Raw genomic sequence first — 12,982 nt, 5'->3', positions numbered from 1 at the left:
ACTTACACATCATTTGTTCCATAAATATCAAATCTATCTATGTTACTACTTTAAGTAACAGAAAAGTGCGAAAGCTGAACAAGTTTAGTCAAATTCAATAAATAATTTAAATCCCTAGAATACAAAATGAAAATTTAAAAAGAACTTACAGTATTATAAATTAAATCCCAAGTAAGTTTTATCACAACTCAAAATGTAAGGAGTTTCCAATGACTTCTAATGGTGTTCCGAATGAATTCAAATCTTGAATGTGTTGATGTACCAACAGCATGGATTAGTGGTGGTGTGCTAAGAGTCTTGATCTATCACAATGATATAATGCAAAATGTCTCTAAATGAATTCACACTAATCACCAAATAGTGATTTAGTCCTAAAGTCAATGAGTGCATTGTAAATCCAATGAATAATTTAAATCATTAAACACTATCACAACTAAAAATAAAATTTAATTCCGCTTCAGATGTTAAGATATATAGCAATAAATAATTCTGATGTAAACAACATTAATAGGAAAAAGAAGGCATAATAAGAGGATCAGGACGAGGGTTATACGTTCATTTCCAGAATATTCTAAGTTATAGACGGGATCAAGTCTATTGCTTACACTTAAGTTAAGAACATGGCAAACAACAGGTATACTAGAATTCCTGTGTGGAAAACCAATGTTCGGAACTCAGTTCCTCGTAAAATTATTTACATACAAGTAATAAATATATTAAAATACAAACTACATTCATATACAAAAATTCACTATGTAAAATGTTGTGTTAAAGAAAGACATATGTCATGTATGCCCGAATTCGTACCCTCAATTATAACCAAAGGTCTTTCACGCAATACAAATTAAATATACATAGCATCCTACGAAATGAAAAGTGAAACAATTGCTGATAGAACAACTAGGAATACGTTATCAACATCTATTTCTCTTCCCTATCACACGTTACGATTTGTTTCCTTACGGTCTCTACTTCGGACCCAACGCAGTTGTGGCACGTGAACAAATTGGTGGGATCCCATTTTTGCTTAATCTCCAGCAGATGCTTATAATGATTGCCCCAGAAAGCATCTTGCCAGTTGTCAAGATCATACGCTGCTTCGTTCATGTACACGCCGTTTCCATACTGTTGTAAACTTCTGGAAAACACCCTTCCCGCTGCAATACGTTGCTCGTCTTTACTTGGATCTGACAATACGACTGCGCATGTCATGCATACAAGACCGTCCCGGAAACCAGGATGTATGGGGGCGGAGTCATTTGAGAAATGACTTACTTTTCCTGCGAAGAAGTAAAGAAAAAAGTATCAGTTTGTTTCATGACAAAACCCCCAACATAATTGCGTAGCTCAGACTTGAAATTTGTTCAAACTATACATTTTATTTCCTTATAGAAACACAATATTTATATTTACGATGTGAAGACTGCAAACGTTATTCCTTTAGTGTTAGGAACTGCTTCAACGCTGATGTTTCCTCTAAAAACAAAATGCACGTGAATATTACAATTGTATTGAACTTTGAAACAGTCCAGATATTTCCTCTTCATTAATTTAATAGTGAATTGTAGAAACTCCGTGTTTCCGTCTCCATTTTATGGCATTTGTTTCGAGCGCACGTGAGGAAATCCACGAAGAATTGAGAACTGGTAACCGATAGAAATGAGAAAACAGACTAAAAGTATGACAAAAGGATTATTTGAACTCAGTGGCAGTAAGGCACATATACCAGCCAACCATAGGCCCTAGACCGGCAAGGTTACTTAGTAAGAAGTTTCATAAACCTGCGTCGCCTTAGAATTTCTACCAATTTTTGGGAGTAAAAATATCAAGGTATTTTCAAAATTTGATCTCCATGTGATAATACTCTCAGCTGAATATGACTGACCACTAAAAATCCCAATATATTTACAAATGTGTCTAGATGGCAATTATGTAATTTCGTGGAGACTTGGTATAAAATGTAAGAAAGAATATATTATATCTTTATTCTACAGCCCAAGAAAGGAACATATGACTATGGTTCACGTACAATCCATGAATTAGATTTTTATTCCACAGCTCATAAAAGGAGTGTACCCATGCGTAATAAATCTAAACGTTTGGTTCCAGTAGGCCATGTACTTGCATTAAGAAAATTGTAAAGATTAGGACTGACAATTTGCTCGCAATTTACTTATACAAGATTTCAGAAGGCATTCAGAAAAACTGATCCAAGTTTTGAACTTTTCCTAAATGTTACAATAGATTCTTAATGTTTTTACTTTAATGAACTACAACTCCAACGATGAACTGTTGTATTACAATTCAGAGACTTTGAAGTGAAAGGTTCCTGTCCTGACCCTGATGTTATAAAAATATTCTCATGATCAAAGTTATAATAATATTCCCATTTTTAAAACTGAAAGACTGGTTCATCTTTTGGTGCTCAGACAGTTTATTGATTGCAGAGACAGGTCGTACTCTTGAGAACAAAAGGACATCCGCCTCTTTTCTCGCTTACTAAACTTCTGTTGATAGGAAAAGGAATTTTATAAATACCTATTTATCTACTTTATAGAGATTTAAATTAAGAAGGTTTATGTGTTAGCTTAAACTGTTATAAGAAAGGCATTTTATGTAGCCGCTATGACCAAGTGAAACATAGTAATCTTATACGTAAAAGACAATTGCTGTAGCCAGAGACTATGGGAAAAATGATACACTCTTGTATATGTTTACAGCATGGATCGAACACAAGACAACATAAATACATGACAAGTGGCATAAGCACAGGCCAAACCTGCAATTTCGTCCTTTCCTAAGATTCAAATAACCTTTCATGATTGAAACAGTTTGTAAATAGAAGAGTTACCCACCTCCGATGAGTGTGCCAATGCATATCAAGGGCACATTGTTCTTCTTGAGTACTACAAGTTCAGGGAGAATAAAAGTGGTCAAACCGATATTCAGTGTTGCTGGCTGAAGAAATGTCCCAAGGGTATAAACTCTGGTGATTGGAATATCAAACATGTCCTTCTCATAATCATAAAAACTCGTTTTGTTTTCGATGTTCAATTCACATCCGTGCTGTGAGAGACAATTTTCAAATGGAATCAAAACCTAAAGAATAAAGACAAAAAAGTTAAATTGGTTATACAAAAAAAGATGACACTAGGGGGAGAGAAATGCAGACAGAAACAGTGAACGTATTACACTAATTAGAAAACTAATAAATGTCTGCTTAAAATATTGTTTTAAAGATAGAATCAAATCAATCTCAAACACCGTCTAAAGTTTTTATCGTTTTACCGCATCTATGGAAAATATTAAGTGTATTGGAAAGTGACAAGATAAAATAAGGATTTAACTGAAATAATGCGAAGAATGATATCTGGCAAAATATTTGTTCAGAGACAATTTACTTATGCTTTGATTGTCAAAATAGAACTAAAAAATAATTTATTGTTCACTATCGATTAGATTCATTAATAAAACCATTGCGTGAATAGGACAAACGCTATAATAATATTAAGCCAACTCAAATTTTTATTTCAGTACATTCAAAATATAATTGTCCGGTTTTATGGAAATGGTGCTTAGACCTATGTACTTTTACATTAGAAATAAAGAGTTTCTAAACGACGTTGTTTTATCGCTTCTCAGTTACTTTCATCATTAAAAAGTTGTACCTATCAAAAGACCCCTGATATTTAGTAAATTTTGTAAATGAAATATTCCTATGGCATCGATATTTGTCAAAAGCATCTTAAAGTAATAAAGATGCTTAAAACTTTTTCATATAGGCATTTTATTTTTAGCAACGGTGGCCATAATTAAAAGCTGGTTGGATTCACTTGAACAAGCTAACAATGCTTTTTTGTCGGTATATCTTTGGTCAAACGTATCACAATAACAGTAAGTGTAGAGCTGCATTTTTTTGTTGTAGTAGCGGCTGCCATGCTTGCTAGTGAATAAGCATCAGTTGTAAAATCTGGACATGTATTTATTTACAAAAGATATATGCTAGATTTAGTTAAATTTGCTTGTGGGGGTATTTATCAGAAGCTGAAAATACCAATCATTGACTGATGACGCACAATCCATATTGTGGATGATGAGTCGCTGAGGCAGAACAATGCCCTAAGCTCAAATGACTTATAATCATGTGATCTAAGAGTGAATAAGCACTACAAATGCCGCTTTGGTTTACATATGTAATTTAATTACACTATGTAACACAATTTTTGGTCCTGGGTGGTAAGTGTGATATCATAATTGCTTATGCCCAAAAAGTATAGAAAATGGCTATTATTCCCCACAAACTTTGCTTTTGTGACTAGGACAGTGATATTTTGAAATTTACGTATTTCTAGAGAGAAAACGGGCGAATTTGTGTCTTTTCGTTAACATAATATCAGTGAAAACAACATACGAATAAAAAATTACATGTAATTATACTAAATTAATATAAAAAGAAGATTTAGAAGTGAATAGTCTTTCGACTTGCTCCTCCGAGTACGCTCCCATGCTCTCCTTGAATTTAGCAAGATGAGCATCGAATAAGGGACATCATGCAACCCATTGTGCCGCAGTTCTTCACCAGAGTCTCAACCAGCTAAACGTAGTTTTCCGCCTTATAATTGCCCAGGAGGCCCCTAACTACTGAGACAAAGCTGTTCCAAGCCGCTTTCTCCATACTAGTGAGCTTCGGTAGGAATTCATTGCACTCAGGATCTTCTTTATGTGTGGTCCGACGAAGACATCAGCTTTGACATTTGTCTCTGACAGATGAGGGCAGAAGTCTTGAAGGCACTTGAAGGCTGCCGACTCCTTATCTAGAGCTCTGACAAATTGTTTCATAAGGCCCAATTTGGTGTGCAGTGGGGCATCAGCACATTCCTGGAAAAATCTTGGTGACGCTTCATCTGATCTGCAACTTGAACACTTTCATCCATTGCTTGATCCTTGACGTCAAAAGCTGGGCATTGGACATGGTGTGACCAAGATCTCTGATCAAGTCGTTGAGGTCTTTTTAGTTGGGGTCGTACGGGTTTCTCTCCTCATCCCCACCTTTGAAATTGTCATCTGGATCTACAACGTCTTCCTCGCTCTCTGACTTGCTGATATCTTCTAAAGACGGCTGCTCTCAAGGTACGGGGAGATCAGGGCAGTGTGGCACCCGGGCGATGGATGACGGAAGGTCTGGATACGTGATAGCAGGTACATTCTTGCCAGTCCTACGTTTGGAAGTGTCCATCATGCAGAAGTAGCAGTTACTAGAGTGGTCAGTGGGTGGGATATAATAGCCATTTTCTATACATTTGATGCATAAGCGATTAGGAAATAACACTTACTACCCAGGAACAAAACATAATTTGTTACCAGGTGTTATCACCCGATTTATTTTTATCAGTATACATATCAAGTTTAGTTTAAGTCCACTTTAAACATGTGATTACAGAGCCACAGAGCAAGTGAAGTTTAATATTACAGTTACTACAATGCAAACAATGGCTACTTTGACAAATGTTGCGTTGTGGAACATTATATTTATGGTTGCGGAAAAAGAGAATGGAGATGAATAAATGCTTTAGGAAGATATCATTAGTTCATTCTATTCTTAGCTCGTATACTATATCATTGGAATTTCGCATTTGCATGCATCATGTAATATGCAGTACCCCAAGATGTTGGTGTCCTGCAAGATCAAACTCCAAGGTCACTGGAAACTATGTGGGTTTTCTGAGGGAAGGACTTCAGGGTTAAAGGTCTGAATTATGATGTGCATGACTTACATTCTCTGTTTCACTGTCCCAGGGTCCGAATTTAATCAGCAACAGTCTATAGGTTCCAAGCGAGTGGTTCGTCTGTGTTTTTGACGGAAAGTTATCGAGTATAAGGTAGCCTCCATATTCGTCCGGTAAATTCTGTACAAACTCGTTGAAGGCTTCAAGAAATGTAAAACCGCTCAAGAGAGGTTTTGGTAAAACGTTCATAGGAACGGTAATCACCATTTTTACCAGCTGCCTCGGTTGATAATGTAACTTGTACGTAAACGTAACCACGATGCCGTAAGTGCCGCCACCGCCCCCTCTAAGCGCCCAGAATAAATCTGTGTCAGTTGTATTTTGTACCGTTCCATCTACATGGTACACAGTGCTGCCATTTGCCGTACAATCTATGGTCCGTCCATCAGCAACCACAACCTTTTAATGAAAGACTAAAGTAAGAGACCTACAGAGGAATATACGAATTATCTAGAGTTTCATCAAAGCCGGATCAGACTTACTAAAATCCAGTCAATTAGTCTAGCCAATGGTGGGAGACGTATATGTTGTTGGTTGCGCATCAGTTGGCGCCAATTTTTTTTTTATTATCACCATGTCTGTATTGTACATTGGTTGCTCTCTCTTACTCTCTTGCTTTTTGCATATAACTTTACTTAAGCCGTAGCTTATGGTTTCGATATATCTATATTTTCTCTATCGAACCTTCTATATTTATTCTCACTTGTCAAGATTTTGACTGGCAAAGGAGTTATACATTAATGTGAGGTGATTCAGACATGTTGCGCAGTTTCAAAGGTGTGCTACATCTTTCTGTCCTTTCACCGCCAGAGAAAATTATTCAGTCTTGGATTTATTTTTTATCAGCAAAACAAAAACCTTCTGTTTTAAAAATGGGGTAATAGAGTCACCATCAGTTTACATTACTTCTTAAAATGTAATCGTTAAAGTTAAATTAAATGTTCGATCAAAATTGCTATGAAGCCATGGTGATCAATGCACAGAGAGTACAACCTTATTATTATTCCAGTTTTGTCTTCTCTTGCCCTTTTGGGCTCGCGGATACACGTCACAGCCTCTATTGCCTATGACATAGCAAGTGAGCTGTAAGCTATGCGCAACCTTTAGCTGGTTAACATTAAATAATCTACGAAGGTAAACAGTCATGGTGGATAGAGGCCTATGACGTAAATCAGAGCCGAACAGAGCAAAAATGACAAACCCGGCCAATTAACACGACTCATAACATGTATGTCAAACAGATGGAATGATTAGCACACTTTAGAGACTGTGTTCGGTATCTGCACACATCCATTCGGTCGCTAGACAGCCTGTAATAGATCGATCCATACTTGCCCAGAATATGCAAAACTTGATGTGCGATTACAACTGATGCCGATTTTATCAAAACGACCGATCATGCGTTCTTTAATTTCCAATAAAGATTAGCTATTTTGGTTTAATCTTCACCGTGTGTAGTAAAACTTTTGCTAATATCGAAAAATAACTGAATACTTCGAAGGAGTGTGCTGATTATTTGCTTAAACTCACGGAGAATGTGTTTTAAATTCATCTCGGCCAAAACTAGTTCAAACGATCCATCGCTCAGTATTGCGCCAACTCACATCACATCCAATGATTCTAAACAAGCTGGAGCATTTGTATTTCTCACATATGGTTTATGCTTCTCTGGACTTAAAAAAGGTCATAAAGTTCCGACAAGGGTTGAGTGAATGACATTGTTTCTTCCAGTCGCTGGCGTTAAATCTCGTTATAAACCTCATGTGGTATTTTATACAAAAACTCATGCAATCTGCCAATATTGACACAAAGTTGTAAATCGGCCCTTGTTAAATAATTTAGTGTGCCTATTTCAGGGTCCCATTGCAAAATTCCTTTGCAGCCAGGAAAAATATCTTTCAGAGAAGGATATGAGCCAATAGACTCAAAAGACCCATCACTGAATACAGCTAGATTATACATTTTGTCAGACTAACGTACATGCGCAATAATATCAAACTTCTTGTAAATTTCATTATTAGTTTTTTGTTGTTTATGTTTAGAGACAGACATTACTAAGTTCCTCTTATGAGTTTCTTCTTCCTCTTGGTTTTCAGTCAGATTTCACTCCCATATAATACCCCCAACCCCACCCCACCTATTTGGCTGGTTTGCTCTTCACCATTAGAGCCATATTCATCAAAAGCTCTAGATGCTTCAGACATAATGGGCGATCTGGTCAGATAGTCCACTTTTTCTTGCACCATATTATATAAATTATTTTTCTTCCTTTCCTCAAAAGCCTGCCCTTGTTTATTTCATTCCATTTATAAGGCCACTCGCAAGATTATAAATTCGTTCAATATGTGCTAATAAGCCGCTGAAAACGCATATAACATCTTTTGAGGTTCTTTCATAAATCGATATGATGCACTCAAATGATTCAGCTGTCGAAGGTTTCTGGTACGGACTTTGTACCCAGTCGATTTGGTGGTTTCATATAATTTCTAGAAAACTCAGTAAACTCCCTCAAAATATTATTAGCATCAATCTGATGTTTTGTCATTATATGCCGAAGCCATTCTGTACTATAAAAGGAAATTTCTACGACCATGCTGTAGTTTTGAATTAGTTCTTTGAAATTTTTGGCTCGCAACTAATTGTAAGCTTGTGAGGTTTTACAGTCAACGAATATGCGCAGTCCAATTCAGTTTCAGATACATTTAAACGATTTTGCGTGCCACGTATCCATTACTGAAATCGACCTTACGATAATCGAATGTACTTTCAATTTCACCAGCCAGATTCGATAGTGTCCCTACTTATGAAGAAATATTTTGTCTGAAACTTAGATTCGACCAGCTTTCCAGTGCCTGACAGTACATCGTGTTAGTTCTTACGGCCTTGGCTTGTGTTGAGAGTGTAAATGACAATTACATCAAGGTATTTAGCGTTAAAAAAATCGTTTAGAAAACACGCGATGAGCTAATATCAAAATACATGCTATTACTACTTATGCTTCATGTAATAGTAAGCATTGTTAGTAATTATAGGCTAACCGGACATTTTCATCACGTTCACTCAAAATATCCAGTTTTGGTCGATATTATCAAAGCTCCGGTTAAAATTAATCCAAATTAGCTTAACTCTCTTTGAATTTAAAGAACGCAAGATCGACCGTTTTTACTTGCAATCGCACATCAAGCTTTGTATGGTTTGGGCAGGTTTCGATAGATCCATTTCAGGCTTCCTAGCGACATAATGGATGTGTGCAGATACCGTACAGTCTCCAAAGTGTGCTTATCATTCTAAGAGTTGTACATAGCATGAGTCGTGTTAATTTCGTCGGGTTTGGTACTTTTGCTCTGTTCGGCTCTGATACAGGTCTTAAGCATGTATCCACCATGACTGTTTACTTTCGTGAATAATAATGCTAATCAGCACATTGTATACAGTTCTCTTGCCAAGTCATCGGGGATGGAGACTGTGACGTGTAGCTTCGGGCCATGAGGAAAAAACAAAGAAATAAAAACAAACAAGAAGAAACACAACAAAATAACAAACTACCAAAACCTGCATAATTGCACTACTCGGCCTAACCATTTGCCAAAAAATTATAATATATACAAGTGTGGACGCAATTATACAAACTCCATATTATGTGCGTCCTTCTTATCCTCTCTACTAAATACTAAATATTTGAAATCTACTGTACTTAAAAATGAAAGCGACATATAGAGATGATGGATAGAGGAGACTGGACGTCAGTTACAGACAACAGAATGACATAACACGACTTACCTTCATTTCAAGGACTTGGTCCGCAGCCAAACCGAAACTTCTAGATATGGGACTATGACCCCCTCCCAGAGTGTACCCTCCTGGACTGACTGTGTGGGAACTGCCCCCTACTACTACACGATCAACTGACTGGACCTAAAAGATCAAAACAACATGCTAGGTGCGCCTTTCAGCATTATCTTGCCTTCTATCATGCATTATTTTATATCCAGGACTGAACGCGATATAGGATAAAAATTTAAAGCACACTCATAACCATAAATATATTAGTAACTTTGCATGAAACTCTGTTATTAAGCTTCATTTAATTATTTTATTTATATATTTACTTTCGAGCAATTAGCAATCGCCTTCCGGTTGACTTTAATGTTTAAAAGTTCAGTCTATTTGCATAAAACTATCACTAAAGAGAAGGTGATGAAGAATTCTTAAGCATGATTCCCATGAGACAGGTGCTTGGATTTAGATGGTAAACTCTACAGAGGCATCCTACTCAGTTCCTTTTTCATTACTTAAAGCTATCAGACAATAAACGGAAGACATGTCTATGTCAGCATAAAATAATCATGTGTGTCTGGTTAAACATAATTTCGAACAAAACGAGCTTGTATATAGACCGGTGCACTTACCTTTTCATATATTTTAAGCCAAGAATTGCCTGATCCTACAGTTACCTCCCCTGCCTCATGACGTTTGGATTGCAAATTGATACTGATCTCATTCAAGGAGGACAAATCGATCATGAGGCTGCCGTCAGCTGTGGAGCGTCCATTGTAGTCATGGCCTGATGAGTGGACCGTCACTAGCAGATCATAGGTTTTCGCGAACACCACCGACTTCTGTACGTCTTGTACAGAATTGGCCATTACTATCATACCTGGATGTCTAGAAATAATTTTGATATCAGTGACGAATTAATTTAAAAATCGATGTTCAAGCATATGCTTATAAACACGTCTACCAAATTTCATTTACAGATATCTGAATGGCTTCGCTCAATCGTGCTTATTAGGTCTTGACCCAAAAAGTCTAACAACCAACAATTCATAATTTAAAATTTTAAAGGAAGAGGAATTAACAAGAAGGATAAAATATAACCATAGCATACACATATGAATAAAAACAGGCCTACCGAAGTTCTTGCGAAAAAGTGTGAACTTAAGATATCCCTTTTAAAATCAGTGGGGCATGGAGCAAAAATTAGAATATATTATGGTGCCATAGATGTCCACATCAGTATGATGCAACTGAAGAAACCTTCGTTTCATAAGCAACAGCAAACTTCTAATGAGCTGAAAATATAAATAAGCACAAAAAAGAGACAGAGAAAAAAACACATTGAGAAATACATCATTTTAAGGCTGCTTATGAAAATATAAATGACAAATAAAGGTAATATTAACTAACTTTAGAAGATTCAAAAATGCACTTCATTAAAAAATAACTTCTACCAAAAAGGGTTCAAATACAGTTCATTTCAAGACAACCTCCCAGAAGGTTCATAGTTGGGGTATACGTCTTTAATATGAAAACCGACGCTTTTAGCTATCCAGTGACTTTTTGCACTCTTTTTTTCAAGAAAAGAAGGCAATTGATTGAAAGTCAAACATTATGGAGAAAAATTATTTTTCAACAAATATTAAACAAGAAGTACCTGGTGTACAAGCTGTTTTTCATGGTCGAAGCATCCTGATACCCGCTGTCCTCCGGCTTAATAACATATCCCGTCAGGCTTTTCGTGAAAGTTTCTATTGCGTCCCAATCAGGGTAACATGTTCGACTGTCTGCTAGAGAAAACTGGTAGCAGACGACAAAAATAAACATAACTGTCAACCTGCGGAAAAAAATAATAATAATAATAATAATGATAATAATAATAATAATAATAATATGTTACGAACCAGAACAATTCTTTGAATTAACTTCCTTATATATGTCACATATCATTTTCAGTTGTAAAAAGAACTCATGACACACTATTATGTATCGTTATCTTCTGAGTATACAGTTTCTAGGGCACAACATACCAGCAAATCAGCAAAGATTCTATGCAATTGTTGGTTTATAAGAAGCAGCATGACCGAACATTTGCAATGAGCCTTTCCAAGGATAACTGTATGAAACAAAATCTTTCTTCCTAGTAGAGAGGAAAGTTGCTTAAAATTTTGTTCTCAACGTTAGCGGTCTAATGACTTGATGTATGTTAGATTGACTCTGTAGTCATCAGTGAGAAATTATATAGCAATGACGAATGATGGTGGTGTGATACCGGATATTTATGTCTAAAAGGCATATACATTCCGTGGAAATCGCAATCTATGGATTTTAGTTAAGATCTTCAACAACCGGACAAAATGTAGAACTTCTGAAAATTGATATTGAAAAAGCTTTCTTCGTTTATCAAATTATTTTTATCAGAGAACGCGATGCAACGTTGATAAGTTTTACGTAATTTTTGATTATACGGACATTTTCCTCCGACAACATCATCACATCTTTGTACATTATTTTATATGTGCTAAGATTGACGTGCAAAGATGCATACATCGAAAATTGATTACTCAGATACTGTCTAAAACAATCATACGTACTGAGATACACCCCCACCCCCACCCCTCATATATATATATATATATATATATATATATATATATATATATATATATATATATATATCAGGAGAGAGAGAGAGAGAGAGAGTTTATACTTACATAGTGTGATTTGATCTACCGCCTACAATGTACACTGGGCTTCATTCAGTTTCTCTCTATTTGACTGAAAGAAAATATAGGTATTTATATAACGGCCGTTGACCTTTTCACTTGGATATTCTGCACTACCAAGCATTCACCTCGTGATTTGAATTTAAAACCATAACTGGTTTTATTATCCACCGATACTAAACACGGAAACATTACAAACCTTTCTTTTGACCTCAGATTTGTTTTGAAAAAATGAGTATTATGATATGGCAACACCAACGTTATCTTTCAGATATACTAAGTAAAGTTACTAATTTTTAAATTCGTGTCAGATAAGCTATGTTTTTGTAAAAGGTACGTTTTGCTTGAAAGTTTGGACAATCTTGTGTGACAATTGCCTTAATTAGGAGAAAAATTAATGGTACATCGAAAAATGTTCAATACAAATGTTCTTAAATGCACAAAACTCCAACATAACACTGTTACAGGGGAATGTAATTTATACATTGTTGTATATTGTTAGCGTTCATAAATGATTCTCAGGTCTCCATATGTTGTGACCGTGTCATGTTTTCTTAAATAACCATTATAAAAGATTTTTTAACCATTATAAAAGATTTTTCATAGCATATGTTACTATTCTGACTTTTAGAAATCTCAATTAACTACCAAACAAGGTACAAATGGAAACAAGTTTTGTGCTTTCCAGAATCT

General features: G+C 35.8%; 1 protein-coding gene across 1 annotated transcript; it reads right to left on the bottom strand.

Annotated features, from left to right (window-relative positions):
• Window positions 1-921: 921 nt before the first annotated feature.
• Window positions 922-10,432, bottom strand: LOC149802837 (uncharacterized). Its single transcript, XM_089953841.1, has 5 exons — window positions 10,196-10,432; window positions 9,567-9,701; window positions 5,775-6,185; window positions 2,856-3,099; window positions 922-1,280 (listed from the first exon to the last, which is right to left on the bottom strand). The coding sequence occupies exons 1-5, from the start codon at window positions 10,430-10,432 to the stop codon at window positions 922-924; spliced, it is 1,386 nt and encodes a 461-aa protein (XP_089809967.1).
• Window positions 10,433-12,982: the final 2,550 nt, after the last annotated feature.

Source organism: Sinohyriopsis cumingii, chromosome 3 (assembly GCF_028554795.1).
Source record: "Sinohyriopsis cumingii isolate HCF-2022 chromosome 3, ASM2855479v2, whole genome shotgun sequence".
NCBI lineage: Eukaryota > Metazoa > Mollusca > Bivalvia > Unionida > Unionidae > Sinohyriopsis > Sinohyriopsis cumingii.
This window is presented reverse-complemented; position numbering and strand designations above follow the sequence as displayed.